The sequence below is a fragment of the Stenella coeruleoalba genome (genome assembly GCF_951394435.1).
Source record: "Stenella coeruleoalba genome assembly, chromosome: 4".
NCBI classification, from domain to species: domain Eukaryota; kingdom Metazoa; phylum Chordata; class Mammalia; order Artiodactyla; family Delphinidae; genus Stenella; species Stenella coeruleoalba.
In genome coordinates, this window is record NC_137149.1 from 130,251,644 (window position 1) to 130,275,798 (window position 24,155).

The 24,155-nt window shown below is 35.8% G+C and overlaps 1 protein-coding gene across 4 annotated transcripts in view; it reads left to right on the plus strand.

Annotated features, from left to right (window-relative positions):
• UBE2D3 (ubiquitin conjugating enzyme E2 D3) overlaps nucleotides 1-19,942 on the plus strand; it is a 29,273-nt gene extending 9,331 nt beyond the window's left edge. For 3 of the 4 annotated variants that reach the window (XM_079919675.1, XM_079919676.1, XM_079919674.1), the window contains exons 3-8: nucleotides 5,707-5,770; nucleotides 5,859-5,890; nucleotides 11,007-11,084; nucleotides 12,266-12,371; nucleotides 14,723-14,816; nucleotides 16,818-19,942. In XM_079919675.1, the coding sequence (XP_079775801.1) occupies nucleotides 5,707-5,770; nucleotides 5,859-5,890; nucleotides 11,007-11,084; nucleotides 12,266-12,371; nucleotides 14,723-14,816; nucleotides 16,818-16,863 (420 nt within the window). In that variant the 3' untranslated portion in view covers nucleotides 16,864-19,942. The remainder of the gene's footprint in view (nucleotides 1-5,706; nucleotides 5,771-5,858; nucleotides 5,891-11,006; nucleotides 11,085-12,265; nucleotides 12,372-14,722; nucleotides 14,817-16,817) is intronic. The other variant, XM_079919677.1, reaches the window with a different exon arrangement.
• The last annotated feature ends 4,213 nt before the right edge of the window (nucleotides 19,943-24,155 follow it).

Below are 24,155 nucleotides of genomic sequence, written 5' to 3' on the forward strand. Positions count from 1 at the left end.
CCCTGCCAACTATTTTATTTCAGTGGTCTTGATGAAGAGTTGGGTTGGTGTGATTGAAATTTTTTTTCTCCAGTTTGCCAAGTACCATATCAAATTTCTTTAACTTAAATACATCTTTGATGCAAGGACACTCTTGAGAAAGCAGCCTTAAATGTATCCCTGGACCTATTTTTCAGGTTATCTAGTAGATACACTACTTTGCGTTCCTGCCCATCCTGAAGCGCAGCATGTCCTGTATCTGAACTCAGTCTTTCCTTTCCCCTCTTAAGGCGGCCGTGGGGGGGCGACACTAATGTAAAATGGAGATGAGACCTATTTCCATAAGGTGGTTGTAAGGGTAAAGTGATCAGTGTTTTAAGATATTTTTCATCCCCAGTGACTTAGTTTATGTTCTCTCACCTGAATTACTGCTATAGTTTCCTAATGTAGTTATCTACTCATACATCCTTTGTAGTAGGTATTCCTACAATTTGGAGGGTGAGGAGGGTCTTTGACATCCCATAAATTAAGTAAAATTTTGTGTGGGCATGTGTATTTGAGGGATAGAGGGTCAGTAGTTCATCAGGTTCTTAGAAGTCCTTGACCTTGTCACAAACAATGCTATATACATGTGTAGTAGTGAATGAAAAGGTGGAGAAATGGCAGAAACCAAATTTAGGATAGTCTTAACCTGTCAGGGAAAGGGAAGGGCATCTGGGGAGTACAGGAGAGATCTTCTGTTATATCTGCAAAACTTAAAATCTGAAAGAGGTATAGTAAAAATGTAATGTCAGGCTAGGTACACAGATACATGACTGCTTTTAGGATTAATAATTTAAAAAGTCAGTCACTCCTAGTGTACTACTGCTAGTACATCAAAAAATCCAAATCTCATTTGTCTTACTCCTACTTAAAAACTATTCCTGCTTAAAAATCAGTGACTTCCCATTGGCTGTGGAATAGTCTTTGCCATAATATTCAAGACTCTCAAAAGATCCAGCCCTGATTAACCTTTCTAGCCACATCTGCTACTCCCTTACCGGTACCCTGTTGTGTCTCTGGTATACCAAACTACAAGCAAGTTTTTACAGCCTGTTTTCTTTCACACCCCTGGTTTTGAATTAGTTTCTCTACCTTGAATGCTTATCCTTCCATCAAGACCCAGTTCAAATGTCACTGTTTTAAACCCAGGCAAGGTTAGTGATAACCTTTTCAGGATTCACAAAGCAGTTGAATGTCTTTACTTTAAGCACTCAGGTTGTTTGAAATATAATTTTTTGGTTTTGTATTATGTCTGCGCTTTTTTTTAGCTCAGTCTGTTGGGGGAGGCATTCATGTTCTATCTTTTCTATCTTGGTATTTTCAGACCTAACATACTTGACACCAAAAAAGGTAGTCTTCATATAAATGAATAAATGCTTTGTTGGGTGTAACTTGAACTGATATTACACTTTTTATTTTAGAAATGGATTTAAGTTAATCTTTAGTTCCTATTATTGAAAGTTTAACTTTTTACTAGGTAAGCCACATGATTTCTCCCTGCTTCCTCTAGTTTCCTTTTGAGACTTTGCTTCATTTATATTTCTTACATGTTTTACAGCAAGATTAAAGCAACACATTTCGTGGATTAAAATGTGTATAATTGGTAATGGGGCCCAGGTAGCACTCTGCTTAGAGTGGATCTCTCCTTACTCTGTGTTTGCTGCCCCCACCCCTTGAAGAAAACTGGGGTGGTTAACAATCAAAGCAGTAACTGTAGGAATTAGAGCAAGCTACAACCTCAGGAACTGAAATTGTGTGTCTGTATGCCAAGTTAGTTCTTTATCTCTCCTGCCCAATGTGGCCTCTTTTTCTTTGGACTCACCATGTAATTTCAGGGCATATGCCTGCCAGTAGCTCTGGGTCACATCCTTACAGCTCCTGATTAGAGAAGGAAAAAGTGTCCTTTCCAGCTTCAATTTGAAAATCTTGGGTAGGGATAGATGGAACAAAATTCTCTGATTACCCTTTCTGAGTAGTTGGTTAATGGTGGCTGACAGTCACCCCAACACTACAGTCATACCTGTGGAGTATGAGAAAAGCATTTCCAGGAAAGTAGGAAAAAAGGGTTTGAGTAGACAGTGGTGCATGGAAGAGCATCTGAGATGACTTATTATGCTTTTTCTCATATATTTTCACTGCTAAGATATTCTTATATCTTACTTGCTTCTGCTATGGACATAATAATGTCATGAGAATTAGTTGGCATCTTTGAGGTAAGTGCTGGTATATGATTTAAAAGATATTTTGATTCTTAAAATTACTTTAGGTCATTTTTTAATGTTGATTTTAAAGTCGATTTTGGTACATACTTGGCCGAATATTACATCTTTGAGTATTACTTAAGAGGTGTCTTAGTCACGGGGAACTTGGAAAATAAGCCATTTAGAAATTATCTGAGGGGAATAAGAGCCTGAAGTTATGGGAGTGAAGAGCTTAAATTCAGTGCTCTCTGAAATTGTACATTCACTGTAAAGGAGTGAAAATGTCAGCATATAGAGGCTGAGTGATTCAGAGATGTCCCCATGTGCAGGAAGACTCGTTAAAAAATGTTTTCTTAGATTTTTCATAAAATGTGCAACTTCGAAGTAGGATGTTGATATATTCTAGGTCAGCTTTATAGATTCCTGAAGTTTATGTTGTTTCAGCATCACTTGGGTATTTTGTTAGACCACCCATCATTAAATTACTTTTTAATTTAAAAATGCTAGATATTTTTCTTATCATTAACATATGTAAAAGTGTGTAAGTACAGAAAACTACATAAATTTGGGGTAGATCCGTGTAAGAAACTCATTTTAGTAATATTTGAGTTCACATGCTTACCTGACAGTTTTAGGTAGAACCATATGAAATTGCAGTTCAGAAATGGTCAAGTATTAGTAATTTCATACAACTCAATAACATGGTTTCTTTAAAAGCCTATCCACAAATAGCCCTCGAATTGCTGACCTTGTATTATTAACATATATCATAGCATGAGCCATATAATTGTTAGAAGAGTATGTTATAGACAACAAAGCATAAAAATTCATCACACAGGCAAAAGATTTAAATAAGCTAAGGCTATAATAAGTACCCTATTTATAAAGCAGTTTTGCTTTTGTTTAGTAAACAAGTGATTTGAGTGCCTGTCTAGGAAATCTTGCCTTCAAGGTGGGTGTTCCACTTGCTGAGCACCTAATACATTATATGCCAGATAGTGTGCTGAAGTACTTTATCTTACTCATTCTTTCAAAAGTTCTGTAACAACAGGCATTTCTATTGTGTTTTAGAGATGCGGAAATAAGCCTAGGAAACAGTGGGTCTAAATTGGATTAAAAGTGAGACTCCAGACTGATGATCCATATTGAGGGAGGTGCATATTCATTGTCTTCATTTCATGATGCTATATTTGAGCATTTGAATTGTATGCGCAAGTTTGTGTTTGGTTTTAGTAGCATTTTTGAAAATTCACGTCTTTATTGTTGTGTAGGAAAGGGGAGAGGGTGGTTTGGAACAGGTAAGTTTATCTTAAAATAGACTTCTTTGGACCCTTATGTTCCGGCAGAGGAAGTTAGCCTGCATAAGTTAGCTTCTGGTTTATCTTTTTTTGGTGGATCATTTAAACAACAGAACTTGTTAAATAAGTTTTGGAACATGGAAAAAAGTTCTCTTCATATCAGTTAGACTATGCTCAATCCTTATCTGCAATAAAGTATATACCTTGAGATGGTATTGAAGTAGCTTGCCATTATAATAAAGTGGCTGATCATGGAATGCAAATAAATGCTTTATGAGAGTTGATCTGGCCTATGAAAAAGTCATTTGGATAGTTGATTAGTTCAAGCTGCCAGTATATTTTTTTTGCTCAAAAAACTATGATTCAGTTCTAAGCTAAAGCTGTACATAGTTTCAGTTTCTTTCAACTAGTTGCTTAACTCCGAGATAAGAGCTTCTGTAATTAGTACTGATCAGAATCTAAGTTTCTGGAATGAATTTTCCCCCTTTCTTTAAATATGTTGAACAAATGAGGTATATTTACATGGGCAAGCATAAAAATCTGATCTGATCTTCCAGTCATCTTAAGATTGTGACTCCTGGGATTCCCTGGCTGCCTTGATAACCTTATAAGCAGTCATAGTTTGAGATTCAGAAGCAAATTGGCAAAGTGTATATCAAGGCACTCCTTTGTCCCAGTTTTGTTTTTGAGATATAACGTAATAGATGTGCAACATAATAATTTGATATATGTATATTGTAAAATGATTACCCCTCAAGGACAGTTCTGCATTGATCTTTTTTTTTTTAATGGAGTGAATCTAGACTGATATTCCTGAACAATTGGCTGTTTTCTGAAGTGCATTATTTTGCCCATAGTAAAGGCAAATATTTGATCTGTCTTCCTGCAGTGTATTCCCTGCCTTTTTCTTAGAAGTCCATTATTATCTCAAAGGTCTATAAAATCCCTGTACTGTAGGAATTTATATATAGGTGTATAGAGATAAAGCTGTATCATTAATTTTTTTAAACTTGTAAAGAAGCAACTGTTTTCTTACTAGATTACCCATATGGGTTATGCACAAGTCATGGAAGGGCTAAATTACACTTATGTTGGAAATATAAGGTCAAATGGAATTGTGGATACTGCTTGTTTTGCTTCTTAGCAAAAAAAAGCACAGTGCTTTTCTACCTGGAGAGGAAGGTTTTTCCAGAGATATACTCAATGTTAAGTAAAAGACAAGGTTGAATTGAGGAATAAGGAGATCAAACCAAACGGGGTACTTACCTAGCCCCATGAGAGATTTTTTAAGGAGAAAATGTGGTCACTGGGTAGTGTGGTTCAGAAAAAGAGTATTTAAGACAGCAGACAGTATTTAAGACAGAGCCTCTGAGATGGTCTGAAAGCTCAGCAAATAACATGAATGTTGATAACTGCCCTAAGTTCTTAACCTAGGAAAGTGTCTGATTACAACTTTTTCATTTTGTAAGAGGACAGCTTTTGTTCATGTACAGGCACACCTCAAAGATATTGAGGGTTTGGTTCCAGACCACCCAAATAAAGCAAATATCACAATAAAGCAAGTCACATTTATTTCTTCCCCAGTGCGTATAAAAGTTAACATTTACACTACTGTAGTCTATTAAGTGTTCAATAACATTATGTCTTTAAAAATGTACCTTAATTTAAAAATACTTTATTACTAAAAAAACATCGTCTGGATCTTCAGCAAGTTGTAATCTTTCTTTACTGGTAGAGGGTTTGAAATATTACAGAAATTATCAAAATAGGATACAAAGACACAAAGTGAGCAGGTGCTGTTAGGAAGATGGCACAGGTAGCCGCAGACCTTCCATTTGTTTTAACAAAACAACCCCCCCCCCAAATCGCGTATCCGTGAAGCATGGGAAAACGAGGTGTATGCCTGCAGTAAAACTTCATAGCGATGTGTGTGTGTGCTTTTATGAACCCCTAGCCGAGATGATTGTCTTGGTATGTGTCCATAAAATAACTGTGCCTAGTGTGTCCCAGAAACTGGACTGGGGTTACTTATGTTTTCTTTCCTAATAGAATGTATTGTTGATGTAAGTTGTGATTATATGTCCCTTAAAGAATGGTGTAAAAATAACTGGAAGCAGACGACTGTCTTTACTTGCTTGTGTTTTCTATTATGGTAACATGATCCAGCATTTTCTGTCTTGGTGTAGGAACTTAGTGATTTGGCCCGTGACCCTCCAGCACAATGTTCTGCAGGTCCAGTTGGGGATGATAGTAAGTAATTTTCAAGTTGATTTTTATGGTTAGTTTCAAAAAAGCTTGTGTATTTTTAGATAATAACAAGAGTGTTTTCTTTTTCTAGTGTTTCATTGGCAAGCCACAATTATGGGACCTGTAAGTACTGAGAATTAAGTTTTTGCTTTTAATGAAAATCCAGCATTGATGTAGTTAGTAATTTTTAATTAAGCCTTTAGCTTTATTTTATTACATTGTAATTTTATTTGAGATATGCCTTAGTTGTTGCACTGCTTTTGAAAGAAACAATTGGTCATTAGTTAAGTATACTGTAAGTGTCTGTCCCTGTGTTCAGGTTCTAGAGTATGTATAGCTTTTCTATGACCAATCAAATACCTCTTCCATTCTAATTTTCTTTCATAGCAATGTAAAGTATTGTCACAGAGCTTCCTGACTTATAGCCCATTAGTTTTCTGGCTGTACCATGATATTACTCAAAGATCTTACTCTCTTCTTGTAGCTGCCTAAAATCTAGCTTAATTGTATTATTTTGATATTTGAGTTTTTATAGAACTTCAGTTTCATGTAAAATTTGAATATTTTTAGGTAGATAGTGATACTTTATTTTATTTTGGCCATGCCATGCGGCGTGTGGGATCTTAGTTCCCTGACCAGGGGTTGAACCCGCGCCTCCCGCGTTGGGAGTGTGGAGTCTTAACCACTGCACCGTTAGGGAAGTCCTTAGAAAGTGATATTTTGAATACAGCAAAATTCCTTTCTATCCTGGGTAGATAAGAAACTGTATGTGCTGGATAATTGAATATTCAGAATTATGGATACCATCTAAGAGTTTCACAGAATTAGAGCACAGTAAAACATCCTGGGGTAAGACTGTATCTTGAACAATACTTAACATTTTTTTTTGACGTGGAAGGCACCTAAATTTCTGTTCTGAGGGGTGTGTGTGTGTGTGTGTGTTACTGAATTTTCTGCTTTCTTCCCCCTTTCGGTATTTTAATCTCAACATAACTGGCAGTAATGTACTAGGTGAGATAATGGTCAGTAAGTAGATATTTATAATTCTAAAAGAAGAAATGCCCTTGGAAAAAAAAGCTAGCCAGTGGGTGGGTTGGTTTAGCAAGTGTTTATTCAGCAGTTCTGATTGTAAATCACATAGAGGGGGGATATTTAGTTTAACAATTTGAGATGTGTCTGTGATTGAGAGCCTAATGAAAAAACTACAGAGTCAGGGTTGTTTCCAGTTACCTCAAGGTCTATTTTTATTGTTTTAAGTGCTTGCTTTTGTCTAATTGGTGACAAAATTGTGATTCCCGCCCAGCCCCCGCCCCACCCCCCCCTTAAATACATATAGTTAAGTAACTCATGGCTTACCCAGTTTGGCCCATACAAAGTTTTTTTTTTTTGGCCCTGAGCAGGGACCAAACCCGTGCCCCCTGCAGCGGAAGCGTGGAGTCTTAACCACTTGACCGCCAGGGAGGTCCTGGCCCACACAGTGTTTTACATGTTGATAATCTTAACATAAAACCCTCTCGCTAGACCCTCCTTCTACAAGTGTGGGGTGGAGTAGCAGCTGCCTCCTTTCTTCAGGAAATATGTGTCTGCCACAATTTCTACCAGGTCCACTTAGGCACTTAGAGTTGCAACTTCTAGAATTTTCCCATTATAGATCACCAATTTTCAAAGCAAGGAATTCAGTAAAATGCCTTGTCATATCTATACCAAATAAACCTCATCTTTGATTCAGAGTGCTTTAAGATAGTTTCATTATAAAAATTAGTTGTCTGTACTAATAAAGCACAAAAGAGTTGGTAGTTAAGACTTAACATTGGATGGTGTGCATAATAAACCAACTCTTTTAAATCAGTGTAATGTTTTTCTGCTTGACTTTTGAGACTTCGTTATTTTATTTATTCCTTTCCAAAAGGTAAGGAATGCACCTATAGTAAATCAAAGTGAAGCATAATTGAGGAGTTTGTTAGTAATTTTCCACAAAATAGAAGATTGCTTATCCTGAAGAATTTTTCAGCTGTTAATTTGCTTTTATTTTCAGGAAACATTTTTTATTTATATGTATTTCAGATTATGGCTATGCTTTGCTAATTTTTTCAGCAACCTTTTAATATAAGGAATAGCAGTTTTCTGCTTTTGAAAACAAATATTTGATTTTCAGAACTATTTAAATATTCCCGATTAACAAGAGCAAAAAATATATTTATACCATAACAGCATAGTTCTGCTTTAGTAACATTAGTCTCTGAAATGTACTTGTTTTCTGAGGAGGTTAATTTTCACTGTTGGGTAATTTCAGGAGTGAGTCAAAAGTTATAAAAACTCACCCAAAATGCAGGTTTTAACTGCACGTTTTGTAAGTAAGCACCTAAGTTTAGATGCCAGCTTGTAAATGGTTAATCATTATCCTTACTATGAAGTGTATCAATGAAACAACCATGCTGTTTTGGCTTTTGACTGCATCTTTATGACAGAACGTCACAGTTTGATTAGGTAATATTATTTTGTTAGTATGCCTACCCTAAGTGGCATGCAGATGTGACCCAAAACAGTAGGGCTAGTGGTGGCATAACAATCCATAAATCGCAGATTTGCTGGAAGAATAAACGTTAACAAAATTACTTTTGCTTTGGAGTGCTTCTTAGGTCAAAGTGATGGCAGTGTCACAGAACTAAAGATTTCTGACCCTCTAAGGTGTGGATCGTCTAATTGAGGTTTCATGACAGAGTTACTATTGGATTTTGATGGATTATAGTAAGGAAATCTTGATGGTTGAACAAAAATGCTTGGTTCTTAAAAACTACGTGCTAGCTTATTCTTTCCGAAGGCAAGATACTGCGGAAGCACAAATGCCGATAAAAACAAACCGTTGAAAGAAGGTGGCAGTGTTGCTTGTTATGTGGTTTTTAAACTTTTGTTGGTTATTTTGTGCTATGTTAAGGGAAATTTCCATGAAGAATTGATGCAGTGAGGAGAAACTAACTTCCTTACATATTGTTTCTGATATTTATGTGCCTGACTTTTTTAAATTGTAAACGGAGCTGGCAGAAAGACATTGTTGAAATTATTTTGAGAACCACATTAACTTCCATCTAATCTATGATACATAGCCATAGAAGAAAGTACCGTATCTGTGAATAATGTAACTGTTGGCAGCCTGAGCAGAATCAGATACAAAAACAATCTGAAGTAAAATATTTGGTCCATCTGAAGTAAGACCTTGAACTAAAGCAGTGGGTATTGTTTTATTGTTACATAAGGGTGAATTTTTCAATTTATGTTGTTTATTATGTTTTTCCTGCAAAGGCTAATAATATGTGAAAACTCCTCTTTAGTACCTTACTCTTTTGCGGTCTGCGCGCCTCTTACTATCGTGGCCTCTCCCGTTGCGGAGCACAGGCTCCGGACGCGCAGGCTCGGCAGCCATGGCTCACGGGCCCAGCCGCTCCGCGGCATGTGGGATCCTCAGACCGTGGCACAAACCCGTGTCCCCTGCATCGGCAGGCAGACTCTCAACCACTGCGCCACCAGCGAACCCCACCCTCGTTCATTTTTCATAATAGCTATAACATTTCACTGTATCTCCCTTTACCAGACTGTAAGCTCATCAAGATAAGAAATTGTTCTGTGTCCCTTACATATACTTAGTAAATAGAACGGCAGAGTTAAAGTAATTCAACTAATGTTTAATTACTTTACAGAGGTCTGGGGATTAAATGAACTTACAGCGTCAGACCTGTGAAGGTTATTTGCCTCACAGAGTGGGCATATAAAAAGGCTCATATTAGTGCTGTATACATCCTCACTCAAATGGAGGGGAATAGGTGTTGGTAATAACTCAATTACTGCAAATTTTCAAACACGTCTTCAGGTTGGCTCTTTGCATATCCAGAGACAATTATGCAATCTCTTTTTTTTAAAAAAATTTGACCTTAAAATCCTTGACTGGATCACCGTCCTTTGTCATCATTCTTTGATCCGAGTCAAGCAGTGGTTTTCAGAAGACCTGAGTTTGAATCCTGTTTCTATCATGTACCAATTGTATACTTCACTAAGTTATTTCAAGTCCTACTTTACTCAACTCATAAAATGGGAACAACGTCTTTTTCCTTTTATTGGTTAATAAATGTAAAATACTCGCAAGTTTCTCCCAAATGTTACTTCATACTAACATTGTATAATATTTACTTACTGAGGAGTTCTTCATACTCAAAGTGGGCAGGACAGCTAAGGAGAAAAAGTAGTGCTATAGCTTAAAATTCTGTATTTTCTATTGAAATGGACCAAACAAACATTCCACAGTTTTCCAAATCTAGTAATCCTGTGTATTGATTGGCTGTAGAGAACTCAGTATTGTGCTTTTGAAGAAAAAACTTCATGGTTTTTATTTTTTAATTAATTTTTTTTTGGCTGCATTGGGTCTTCGTTGTTGTGTGCGGGGTTTTTCTAGTTGCGGCGAGCGGGGGCTACTCTTCATTGCAGTGCGCGGGCTTCTCATTGTGGTGGCTCCTCTTGTTGCGGAGCACTTGGCTCTTAAGCGCGTGGGCTTCAGTAGTTGTGGCGCAGGGACTTAGTTGCTCCGCGGCATGTGGGATCTTCCTGGACCAGGGCTCGAACCCGTGTTCCCTGCATTGGCAGGCAGATTCTTAAACACTGTGCCACCAGGCAAGTCCCAAGACTTCATGGTTTTTAAATGAGAATTTTGAGGAGCCAGTTGGGAACTAAACTTTCTTTAAAAACATATTCTGTTTCTGTTCTACTTGTCCTACTGAAGGGAGTTGTTATGTTACCTACAAGACCTAACTTTTTGGTTTGCCAGTAACCAGAATAGCCTGTTGAGGTACAAAGCCATTTGTGTATATATGACTATCATTAGAAGAAATATTCTACAAATAAATGTAAACTTATATTTTCAAATTATAACTTGGTACATTATTATGTAGACTTTTATTGCTAAGTATACTTTGTGAGAATTGGGGTCTAGAACCTTGTGTTTCTGGGTTATTTTTTCTAAATTTCTTTAACTTTCATAAAGTAGGATCTAAGTAAAGTAGGGTTCATTGTTCTATAGTAAATATTGTGATTTTTCATTAATACGGACTTCATTGTGGGATAATTTAGACTCTTGCAGTGTAAATAGGTAATTTTGCTTCATATTAGAGAAATGCTTAGAAAATAGAAATGTTACATGAATTATCTAGCAGTAACATTTAAAATAGAGTTAAGCATATTTTTCTTTTCACAGAATGACAGCCCATATCAAGGTGGTGTATTCTTTTTGACAATTCATTTTCCTACAGACTACCCCTTCAAACCACCTAAGGCAAGTATTTCCCCTCCAAATTTGTGAGTATAGATTTGTGTTCTATTCCAAAAATAAGAATTTCTAATTCTTAGAAATTAGGGTTCTGTGTAAGTCAAGGTTAAATTGATATGAATGTATAGTGAATAAGAATAATTGAGGCTGAATGTATATATTGAGTTGAATCACTGATGTTGAATGCTGACTCTTAACCTTTAGTTAAAAGAGCAGCTGAATCTGGATTTGAACTTTGTAAGTGGAGGTGAGAATTGCCGTATCCTTAATGTTGCAAGCCTCAAATATACCATGTGAAAGCTTTTTTTATTTTCCCCTTTATTGTGCTTATACAGATTTGGATTATTACCCTAGTGTCTTATAATACTAGGCTTCCAAATATCCAACTTCAGTATGCATTTTCACATGTTGCTAAAAATTATACCGTATTTGTATTCGGGTTTAGACAGACTGTAATACATTTTGGGCTTTGAGCTTGCACACGTAACAGTAAATTTATCAAAACTCAAGAGTTGCTTAATGCACTGGGGTGACCGGTTTATAGGTATTAAAAGCATGTGGTCCTTAACTTTTTGAGCCATTGAGATAAACTCAATCTATATGAATAACTATGGAAGATAATATATATAGAACATTGGCACTTCACTAAAACTATCTTCACAATTATAGGTGCATATGACAGTTATTTTAGATGAAATGCCTTTGTGATATTCAAATTTGTGTTTTTTATGTACAGTGGAAATGGAGGCTCAAATACATACCTTTGTAACTCGATGCCTTAAATGAGCTGGCCTGGGTGTTTTGGTTTACATCTGGAAGTTTCTTATTTTTAAGTGAATGTTAAATACCCTTCAAATGGCTCTTTGATACTCATGATATGGTAGGGCCAAAAGTTAACCTTCAGAACAGCCCACCATATCATTGACAATAAAATTTTTGCCCCAAAGTTGTATTTTCCATTTTAATTAAAAATAGGAGAGCCCGTGAGGGATCTTGGTCAGAATATAGAAACCAGTTTCTGTAATATTTGGTCCTTTTAGGTGTATTAATTAGGTTTTAGCTATTTGATTTTTTAGAATTTTAACAGTATTTTGAGTCTTGCTAAAGTCTTCTGCCAAAGTTTAGGGTGCTTGTTTTTATTTGGGAAAAATATCTAAAGTTTTTTTTGTTTTTGTTTTTATTTTTAGGTTGCATTTACAACAAGAATTTATCATCCAAATATTAACAGTAATGGCAGCATTTGTCTCGATATTCTAAGATCACAGTGGTCTCCTGCTTTAACTATTTCTAAAGGTAAAATAGTTTTAGAGAAAGTCTTGAGAGGCTGATTTTCTAATAGTTAAAGGAATTTCATTTTTGAGCCTACTTTTCTGAGTATTTTTATGATGACAGCTTTTTGATAAAGGTGGGGAAAGGAACAAATTGATTTCTACAGTATTTTTCAGTCCCAAGCCACCTGCACATCTCATTCACTCGTCGCCTAAATTTTAGCTAAAATGATATACCAAAAGTTAATAGAGCTTTTGAAACTTGAGCTTTCTCACAGAAAAATTGTGATTTTGCTTTCCTGTGTTTATTATTTTTTAGATAGAAAACCCTTTTTTAAAAACCTTTAGTTAGGTGTTTTGTGATCATGGTAGGTTGTTCCTACCTAATAATAGTCTAAAATGTATAGTCTTGGGAAGGTCTGTAGATAAATTCTGCTCTTCTACTTTAATAGAGATCCATTATGTGACATCTTTAATAGGTTGTCCAGTCTCCATGTAAATATCCCAGATGGAGATGGAGTGTCTCTCCATCTCTTACTCTTTGAATGACCCTGGTGGCTTTTATGTCGCTTTTACCCCACAAATAAAATCATCTAACACAAAACTACTTAATGGGAAGGAAGTCTGCCTTTTAGTAATTTTCAGTTTTGGGGTATTGGCATTCCTTAGTACACAAAATTAGTTTTTAATGTTGCTAATTATGACATTATTTCAGATATTTGAGGATAGCAGCTGACTCGAAGCATTCTCAATTTCTGGCTGAGTACTTACTATTGCTTCTTGAAATAGTTAATTGTGTTTTACCAAAAGTTTTATTTTTATGAGTATGGTAAATGCAAAGTGAAACTGGTTTTGTTTGTTCATTTGTTGTTGTTTTTTGGTTTTGGGTTTTTTTTTGGCAGTACACGGGCCTCTCACTGTTGTGGCCTCTCCCGTTGCGGAGCACAGGCTCCAGACTCGCAGGCTTAGCGGCCATGGCTCACAGGCCTAGCCGCTCCGCGGCATGTGGGATCTTCCCAGACCGGAGCACGAACCCGTGTCCCCTGCATCGGCAGGTGGACTCTCAATCACTGCGCCACCAGGGAAGCCCCTGTTCATTTGTTTTTTAAGGCAGGACATCATAAAGCCTTTCATATGCTTGTACAGTGCTTTTGAATCTCCTTAAAGGGACTTTGTAGTGTTCCCAAAATTTTATTTGATAGGAAATACTTTTTGCGGGGAGAAAGAAAAACAATTTGGGTGAATGCTGCTGTAATTCTTTTAAGTGAGGCATAATTTTAGGCCTATTTCTCACCCTCTTGGATACATTCAAGTTTCTTTTCAGATCAGGCTCTCTTAACACCAGATATCTGGTATTAAGAAAGCTTTAATACTAGGTTCCAGGTTATTTTTTTAACCATTGTTGGGAATGCACTGTAATACTGAATACTTTTTCTATAAACGTGGGTTTAGTTTTATATCTGCCCCCGCACTTGGGTTTAAAATTATATGTGCGATAATAATGTTGTTTTTTGACCACTTTAAGCTTTTATATCTTAAACTTTTATAAAAACCTTGCACAGTGTCTGGCACATAACAGACATTTAGAAGGAATTAGGTACATGTTCCATGATGCTTGGCATCTTTTAAGTTGATATTTTGAACAGGACAGGGTAAGAGCTAGAGTTGAAGGCCCACTTAGTAATAGATCTTGACGTTGTTAAATTTAACCAGTACTTTTGTGATATGGTCTCTACCTTATAAATTCAGGAAGACAAAACATACAGTCAGTGGGGGCAGTTGTGAATTTCTGTGAAACTCCCTCGAGAGCAGGACAGAAAGTGGATTTTTTTTATCATGGCAAACAGCTAAGAATAATACTGCACAGATGTTCCCCAGATATTTTTATTCAAGGTCCCCCCACCCTGCAGAGTACCAAGAAACTCCAGTTACTTAAATTCTTATACCACTTTATTTTAAAAAGTAATACAGGGAATTCCCTGGTGGTCCAGTGGTTAGAACTCTTCTACAGGGGGCACAGGTTCGATCCCTGGTTGGGGAACTAATATCCCACATGGCTTGCAGCACGGCAAAAAAAAAAAAAAAAAGTAATACAAACTAATATGGCATCATTTGACTGTCTTAGAACCCCTGATTTTGGCAGATTTTTATAGCTAATCAGTAAACTTGATGCCAGCAAAGATCTATTTTAGTATTTCTTACCTACCAGGAACTTGTCTCCTATAAAGCAGAATCTCCGTAAAGCTTTGTCTTACGGAGATTAAGATATAAACCAATAAAAATCTTTTGAAGATTGAGGTTTATAATACATGTTTTTAAATACTTGTATTTATCCAAATTCCTGATGATGGGTAACAGGCATTTGTTTTCTTCCAGTTCTTTTATCCATTTGTTCACTGCTATGTGATCCAAACCCAGATGACCCCCTAGTGCCAGAGATTGCACGGATCTATAAAACAGACAGAGATAAGTAAGTATGTACTAGTTTAAGAAAACAGTATAAAAAGTGGCTTTTCTTAATGAGTTAGGCTTATACTTTGCTGTAAGTCGTCAGGGCAACACCAAGAAGACTTGATGCTTATTTCTGGTAAGATGATAGTTGAAATGTGCAGAAAACCAGTTACTGAAATGTGATTTTTTTTTTTTTAATTACTAGGTTTTGGTTTATGTAGCAATAAATAGCCCATCTAAAATGTTTTATTTTTCTAACATGTTCAACGTTTTGTCACTTTGTTTTGAGGAAGAAAGGTATTTTTTCTTCACCCCAATTATGTTTTTGAAAAAAAATATCGGTACTGTTGTAAAAATTTGGTCTAAATTTTTTATATATTGAATTCTTTATGTATGTACAACTTTACCATTATAACTTTTGTATGTTATAATTAATGCTAAGTATACTTGTTCAATTAGGTACAATAGGTTAGCAAGAGAGTGGACAGAGAAATACGCTATGTTGTAGGGTAAGAGGATCTGCACTCTATGGTGCGCTTATTCATGGTACTGCCAGCACTTGAGTGCTGCATGCGTTAAGGCACTGTATTAACTAACAAAAGGTAACAGATGTGGCAGTTTTCTGAAAACTGTACATTTAACTGCTTGATCTCTGTTTAGCGTGAAAGTATACCCAATAGTCATTATTGCTTGAAAGTATTTTTGCATGGCAAACCAGTTATCTAGCACCAGTAAGAAAAGAAAATTTTAGTTTCTTTTTCAAACTACTACAGTATTTAAATTTTAACTTTAAAATTGGTATATTTTAAACTTCAGTACTATATGGAATGTGGTAACTTGGTTAAAATTTTGCCAAGAGATAACAATGTAAGGGAGAAACACTTTTAAGCCTCACCATCTATACTAAATGTTCATTACTGACAAGCATGCATTAGTGTCAGCTATACTTTGTGGCTCCCCGTATGCTAAATAAAAACCTTTGTTTTAAAGTGCTGGCTTTACAAGAGGTATCCTTAAATGAAGTAACCATGAATTGGAGCAAAGAATTTTTATATGTTAAAGTTAGAAAAATGGTTGAATTATGTTTAGTTCTCAGTTTGAAATGAAGTTAATGTTTTATAGAGGTCAAACTGTAAATATAAATCAAAAGTTCTCCTATGCCCTTTTATATATTTGTTTCTTAAAGTTATCACTTCATTATTTGTTCGGGTAAGTGGCCTGTGGCATGGTTGTAATACAAGGAGAAATTGATAGCATTTTATCAGTATTAGTGATCTTCCTCAGTAATAAATAACCTTGCTCAGGTATGAATTATCTATTGGTCTTTTAAAACAAAGATGCCCCCAGTTGTACTCCAGAGTCTCATTCATCAGGTCTCAAGTGGGGCTTGTTAGCGCCAATCACCACACTTTAAAAGTAACATGTGGTTTTGATTAACACATGACACCCACCTAGTCTTGAAAGTTACTGCTCTTTCATCACCTTACCCAGTGTCTTACTTTTCTGCCTGTGCCGAAGTCTCAAAGGCATTTTCTCTTTTGGTAATATCCAGGGTCAAGTAACTTTTCAAAGTCTAGGATTCAGATAAAAATGTTTTAGTTCATTGTTTGGTCTGGCTTTAATGGAAATTGCTATAGATGTACAGAATCTGCTGTTCTGATGAATTGTAAAAAAAATTTTAAATGTTAAAATTTGTTGGAATGGATACTAGTTGTAGAGTTTCTAATAGAACATTAGCTCAGTGGTAGGAGACAGAAAAGGTCTTTGATTTTTGTTAGCCATTCTATGTGTTTATTAAAATACTACTTTCAGTGTATTAGGACATTGTATTGAAGCATAAAGTTCTCGTTTCCTACATTGCTTTGAGTATCAGTGCTTTTTCTTCCTTGTTGGCTTTATTCTAATCATAGCCGTTAAAGGTGACTCCCTGGTGAGTCTAGAGGTAAAATAGATTCTTTCCTTCCCTTTTAAGTATTAAAAATTATTTTAACTTTTTAAATAACATCTTTTTTATTTACAGGTACAACAGAATATCTCGGGAATGGACTCAGAAGTATGCCATGTGATGCTACCTTAAAGTCAGAATAACCTGCATTATAGCTGGAATAAACTTTAAATTACTGTTCCTTTTTTGATTTTCTTATCCGGCTGCTCCCCTATCAGACCTCATCTTTTTTAATTTTATTTTTTGTTTACCTCCCTCCATTCATTCACATGCTCATCTGAGAAGACTTAAGTTCTTCCAGCTTTGGACAATAACTGCTTTTAGAAACTGTAAAGTAGTTACAAGAGAACAGTTGCCCAAGATTCAGAATTTTTTAAAAAAATGGAGCATGTGTATTATGTGGCCAATGTCTTCACTCTAACTTGGTTATGAGACTAAAACCATTCCTCACTGCTCTAACATGCTGAAGAATCATCAGAGGGGGAGGGAGATGGATGCTCAGTTGCCACATCAAGGGAAGCAGCATTATTCTAGCAGCATCCATTCTTGTGTAAGCCTTCCACTGTTAGAGATTTGAGGTTACATGATATACTTTATGCTCATAACTGATGTGGCTGGAGAATTGGTATTGAATTTATAGCATCAGCAGAACAGAAAATGTGATGTATTTTATGCATGTCAATAAAGGAATGACCTGTTCTTGTTCTACAGAGAATGGAAATTGGAAGTCAAACACCCTTTGTATTCCAAAATAGGGTCTCAAACATTTTGTAATTTTCATTTAAATTGTTAGGAGGCTTGGAGCTATTAGTTAATCTATCTTCCAATACACTGTTTAATATAGCACTGAATAAATGATGCAAGTTGTCAATGGATGAGTGATCAACTAATAGCTCTGCTAGTAATTGATTTATTTTTCTTCAATAAAGTTGCATAAACCAATGAGTTAGCTGCCTGGATTAATCAGTATGGGAAACAATCTTTTGTAAATGCAAAGCTGTTTTTTGTATATACTGTTGGGATTTGCTTCATTGTTTGACATCAAATGATGATGTAAAGTTCTAGAGAGTGAATATTTTGCCATGTTCAGTTAAAAGTGTGCAGTCTGTTACAGGTTGACACATTGATTGACCTGATTTATGCAGAATTAATAAGCTATTCAGATAGTGTAGCTTTAGTATGCTGCACATGATACTGGCAGCCCGGGAGTTCATTGATGGACTTGGGACCCAGCAGTTTTGAAACGTGTATATGGAGTTTAAGAAATTTATTTTCCAGGTGCAACCCCTATCTAACTAAATTTTTTCTTCACGTTGTACACTTGACAGCTGAAAAAACCGTAACATGGGAGTAATAATGGGTCAAAATTTACAAAATAAAGTACTGTTTTGGTGTGGGAGTTGTCATAAGGCTATGTTGAAGTGACTTAACTATGTGGGATATTGAGGTTTTTTTTTTTTTTTAATGGAGTGAGTATCCATTAAAATGAATTTGTTCAGCCATTTACATTAATGAGCATTTAAATGCAACAGATATCATTTCAGGTGACTTAACATGAATGAATAAAAGTCAATGCTATTGGATTATTTTTTGTTTGACAAGTGCTATCTGTGCCACTTATTTAACTTCTGTAGTAACAAGGGCATTATCATTCTTCACCCTTCCTAATTCTGACCCTATAGTTTTATTACTTTTTCCTAGTTATTTTGATTTGTCCATTGCTTTCTTACAGTCCTGTATTCAATTTCTAGCACATCTGTGACTTTTCCACTTCCACATTTTTGCACTGCTTACACTTATGTGCAATCTTATTCCTTGTCTGCGCACAGATGTGGAAAGTTAGATATAAAATAAATGTTAAAGCTTGATTTTTATAAACATTTTAATATGTAGTTTGGACATGATTTATTGACTTAAGGTTCTTATCTAAACTGAAAGTGAAATGCATGCCTTCCGAAGATGTTTTGGCTTTGTTAATTCTGTAATAAGCATTTCATTGAGAAATATCAATCCAGTTATACAATTTTCCAATGAGTGAATTTTTCGTTTTATCTTTTGCTTTAAAAACAACTCAAGGGTAGATGTCATACTGTTAAAACTGTTGGATTCAAAGTACAAATGAGAAATTAGTAACATACCTCTCCACAAGGTAAGAAACTTTTTTTGGCTCTATTTTTAGAATAAATACTGAGATTCCCTCAAAATAACAGCTTTTATAGTAGGCATATCATTTCTTAAAAGCCAACCACGAATAAAACATACTTGTCAGAGCTTCTGGATTCCTAATTGGCTTTCAAATTGACCTTTTTAGCCATAGACAGCCCTTAAGTGTTTATAGAGATGACTTCCTTAAACTATTGTCATAATGATTAGTAGATGTGTCCAGTTCTCTGTATCTTTGACTTGATGCTTTCTATATTTCGTATGTCACTTCTAAGGGAATAAGCCATAAAGGCTTCTCCAGGTTTAAGAGAACAGTAAAGTACCTGGAAAACCAACATTTTTGAATGTATGAACACTGGACTTGAGATCATCTGCAATGAAACCTTCAAAAGAATCCAAGAATTTGTCCTCCCCCCCCCCATATATATTACTAGTGCCATGTATAGGACTGAAGTGATCGTTAGATTAAAAATTGATTTTGGTTCTTCCTGTTTCCTATGTCTTTTAATGCATAACTCAGATTTTAAATACTTAAGTTTCTCTTAACCTATGGGGATTATAGTCCAGTTGAGCTGTTAATGATAAATTATATTTTAAGTGACTCATTTTTGTTCCTGGGCAGGTTTGCAATGTGATAATCAGATTTAAAAGAAAAAAATAACTTACTACTCTGCTTTCTTGTGTGGGTGTACTCACAATTTTTTAAAGTATGAACCACAGTTAACTGGTGGTCTCAGGGGTAGTGAAACACTCACTTTTTTTTTTTTTTTTAATGGCTTAGTTGACATACTTCAGATACTGATCATGCTGTGTTAGTGATTTTGGAAGTGACTCAAATTAGCCATGTTTTGTGTTGGCATAACAAAACTGTTAAATGATTGTTGATTACAGTTTTAAGTGAATTTGTCTCTATTTTATGAGGAACCCAGTGCAAGTCACTAAATATTGTCTAATAGTGACATCTGCATAACACTTGTAATAGCTAAGGTTAATAGAGCTTAAAGGATTGTTACCATTAAAGTCTGTGTTTAAAGACACTCTGGTCTTAACTCGGTAATTCCAGCTAACATGAAATCCACACTTTAACTTAATACTGTGTGTGAGTTCTATTTTTGAATTTCTTACAGTTATAACAAAAACAATGGTCTGTAAAGAATTTAGGACAGTGATTCTCAAAACGTGACCCCAAGACCAGCAATAATCAGTATCATTTGGGAAGTTCTCTAAAACGAAAGTTATCAGACCCCACTCCAGGCCACTGATTGAGAAACTATGGAATGGTACCCAGTGGCCTGTTTTGAAAAACCATCCAGGTGAAGGCTGTTCCTGATACTTCCGACCCTGTGATGATTTTACTCATTTTACTCTTGATGTTTCATGGCTGTAAGAGAACTTGTTACATTGTATGCCCAAGTATTACATTTCTAACAATGACAAATTCATAGTACTTTTAATACTGTGGGTTGATTTACATGTTTACTTAATAAGATTTATTAACATCCTACAGTGAACTAATTTGAGTAACAGTCTAACCCAGTGACATTCAAATTTATAACTAAGACCTAACTTTATTCTGGGTATGCATAATTCAGCCAGTAGCCAAGTAGTAGTTAAAATGAGTAACCAGGTGCAAGAGTTTCCCTGCTAAGTGTTGGCTAGATAACCTAGCTGAACAAGGATTTGAGCCCTGGTCTCATTCTGTGGCCTAAGCAACTTTTGGGGGGCTGTGGGAGGTGGTTTGAAAATGTAAGATGTCATGTGAAGGGTGTTAGCAGTCTTCATTGAATTTAGAAGATACTGAACATACCCTAAGGTAGCTATTAAAACTTTCTACTCTCCCAATATAACAGAAAAATAAAACAGTAAGGGTATTTGGACCAGAAATTTAAGACATGACAGCCCCTCCCCCTTCAAAATAAAAGTTATGGAAGAACTTGTGTTGAAAGGTCAAAAAGTTCTAGGAAGACTAGGAAGATTGCAGTTAGCCGAGTGTTTTTTTTTCAGGTCCCCAGTAATTAACCAATATTTTGCATTCTTTCCTGATACTCTGTTAAACTACTAGTTCCTTTGCCTCATTTTAAAGAATTTTTTAATGAATAACTCTGGTACACAGTGTTCCTGATAGTTGCTTTTTTACATGGAATATGTTGTTTTAACATTCCGTTGTCGATAATCTCTTCCCAAGTTGTACACTTTCTGGATGAAATTATGTATTTAAAAAATTTTAAGAGCCCTCTTAATTTTTTTCTGTATTGTAGAAAATGGTTTTATGAAATAACTACTTTTCATTCTTACTATTGTCTGAGCCTCTATGTAACCTCGATTCCTTGTTTACCATATCAAATTTGAGTATTGTCAAGGCCAAACAATGAAGTACTTTCATGCCCTAGTTGCTTAAGAACACAGTTAACCATTGTGATATGTTGACCTACCAGCCATTTCTCCTGAACTTCCTGTTCAGGAACTTCCTATTCATCATCCCATCTGGCTGTCTAAAGGATGACTGACTTGATTTCTACATGCAGACACACGCCCCTACCTCTTCTTGTCCTCAGTAAGTACAAACATTTTAGTTGCGCTGGCCCAAAACCTAGGCATTAACCTTGATTTCTCACACTTCCAAATTAAACAGCAATTCTGTCAGTTCTACCTAATTTTTTTTTTTTTCCAGAATCTACCTATTCACCATATTCACTGCTGTCACAGTGGTCTAAATCTACATCATCTCTTGGATTCTTGCAATAACCTGAGTAGTGTCCCTGCTTTTTACTTTGCAGTAATCTATCCCACACTCAGCAGCCACCATATTCCTTTTAAACCATATCTGATCGTGTTATCGCTTTGCTCCAAACCTAATGGTTTCTCACCTCATTCAGAGCAAAAGCCAAAATCCTAAAAGCAATTTACAGGCTGGAATGACTTTTCCCACCACATTAACTTCTTCCCTAATCATTCTTCCCCACCAACTTCCTCAGCTCCGTCACACAGGCCTCTGCTGAGGCTTGAACACAGCGGGCTTTTTCTTACCTCAAGATGTTTCCCTTGTTCTTCCCTTTACCTGGAATTATCAAAGATAAAGTACAGCCCTTTCTTCCCTGTTAAGTCTCTGTTCAAATGTCAACCCATCTGTTTTTTTCTCAACTATTCTATATAAAATACCAGCACAGCACTGCCACTATAGAGTGCACTGTGGCATATTCTGTAATACCCACCTTAAATGTAATATTTACTGTTACCTCCCCAACCTCACCCCAGAATGTAAGCTCTGTAAGAACAGGATTTTTGTTTTGTTCCCCTACATGACTTAGGTGACTGCCTGGCACATTGTTAGGTGGTCAGATATTTAATAGATGACTATGAGCTAAATATTAGGCTTTGCCAAAAGTATTCCTTGTTTTTCTTTAACTCCAAAAGTACAAAAACCAAAAACTTCAGTATAGTATAGAAAAATAATTAATGGAACCTTGACTGACTTAAAGGCCACCTCAGTGGGTGGATGGACATTTCAGTATAGATGATTACACTGACCATCTCTCCTGTGAAAAAGCAACTAAACATGGTGGGAAAAAACACTTCTAAAAAGTGTTTTTAAAAAAAATCTGTCGAGAAAGAAAGTACTCTCAAGCCAAAACCAAATTAAAACAGGAACCCAAAAAGGAAGCTGACTATAATCAGAAACTAGCTTTCATCTTGAACACACTTGAAGACCAATGAAATGTATTTTCATGACCTTTGCAAAGCCCAGAATGCATCCAAAGAGTGGTGTTCAAACAGGATAAACCCATCCTTAATACATACGATGAGGAGTTTGCATATCTTGAATCTTGATGCTCTGTGGCAGGAGAGTATTCTCTCAGAATATGTAATAATAGTTTGACCTTTGTGAAGATTTGTAGCCTTAAATCTTACTACATGGGTAGTCTGAGAAAACCCAAGCAGAAGGTTTATTTTTTAAAGTTCCAAGTCAGAGCAACCTAGTGCTGGCGGAAGCAAACAAATACTCTGCAGGGACTCAATAATAGCTCACAGTTAAAAATCAGAAAGGAAAATAAAAGTACAAAGCAACATAGTGCCATGAGTAGGAATTGACTTGCAAAAATTTCAGACATTAAAAAACATCAGGTCATCCAAATTGGAAAGGAGGAAGTAAAACTACATTGGCAGCGGATGTGATATAGAATATAAATTATTAGAGCTAATCAGCAAAATTGCAGGATACAAAAATCAACACATCAGTTTTCGGGGTTTTTTTGACCACACAGCTTGCAGGATCTCAGTTCCCTGATCAGGGATTGAACCCGGGCCATGGCAGTGAAAGCCTGGAATCCTAACCATTAGGCCACTAGGGAACTCCCTCAGTTGTATTTCTATAAGCAATGAAGAATCCTAAAATGAAACTAAGAAAACAATTCCATTTATAATAGCATCAAAAAGAAATAAGAATAAATTTAACCAAGGAAGTGGCAAAACTTGTATACTGAAAACTACAAGGTATTTCTGAAAAGTCCTAAATAAATGGGACGACACCCTGTATTCATGGATTAGATTTATTATCGTTAAGATGGCAGTGATCCCCAAAGCAATCTACAGATTCAATGCAAACCCTATGAAAATCCCAATGATTGTTTTTGCAGAAATGGGAGATACAAAAATTCATACAGAATTGCAAAGGAGCACAAAAAAACAATCTTGAAGAAGAACAAAGAGGACTCATACTTTCTGATTTCAAAATTTACTACAAAGCTACAGTCATCAAACCAGTATGGTACTAGCATAAAGATAAATTTATAGACCAATGGAATATAATTGAGAGTCCAGAAGTAAGCTCATATACGTATTATGGTCAACAGGGTGCCAAGACCACTCAATGGGGAATGAACAGTCTCTTCAACAAATGGTGCTGAGACAACTGGATATTAACATGCAAAAAAAAAAAAAAAAAAATGAATTTGGGCCGCTACCTCACATTATATACAAAACAACTCAAAATGGATCAAAGTCCTTAATGGAAGATCTAAAACTATAAAACTCTTAGAAGAAAAGAGGAGTAAATTTTCATGACTTTGGATTTGGCAATAAATTCTTAGATATGATACCAAAAGCACAAGCAATGAAAGAAAAAATAGATAAAGGACTTCCTCAAAATTGTAAACTTCTGTGTATCAAAGTGAAAAGACAACCTAAAAGCAGAAAGTATTTGCAAATCACATATCTGGTAAGGGTCTAATATCCAGAATATATAAAGAATCC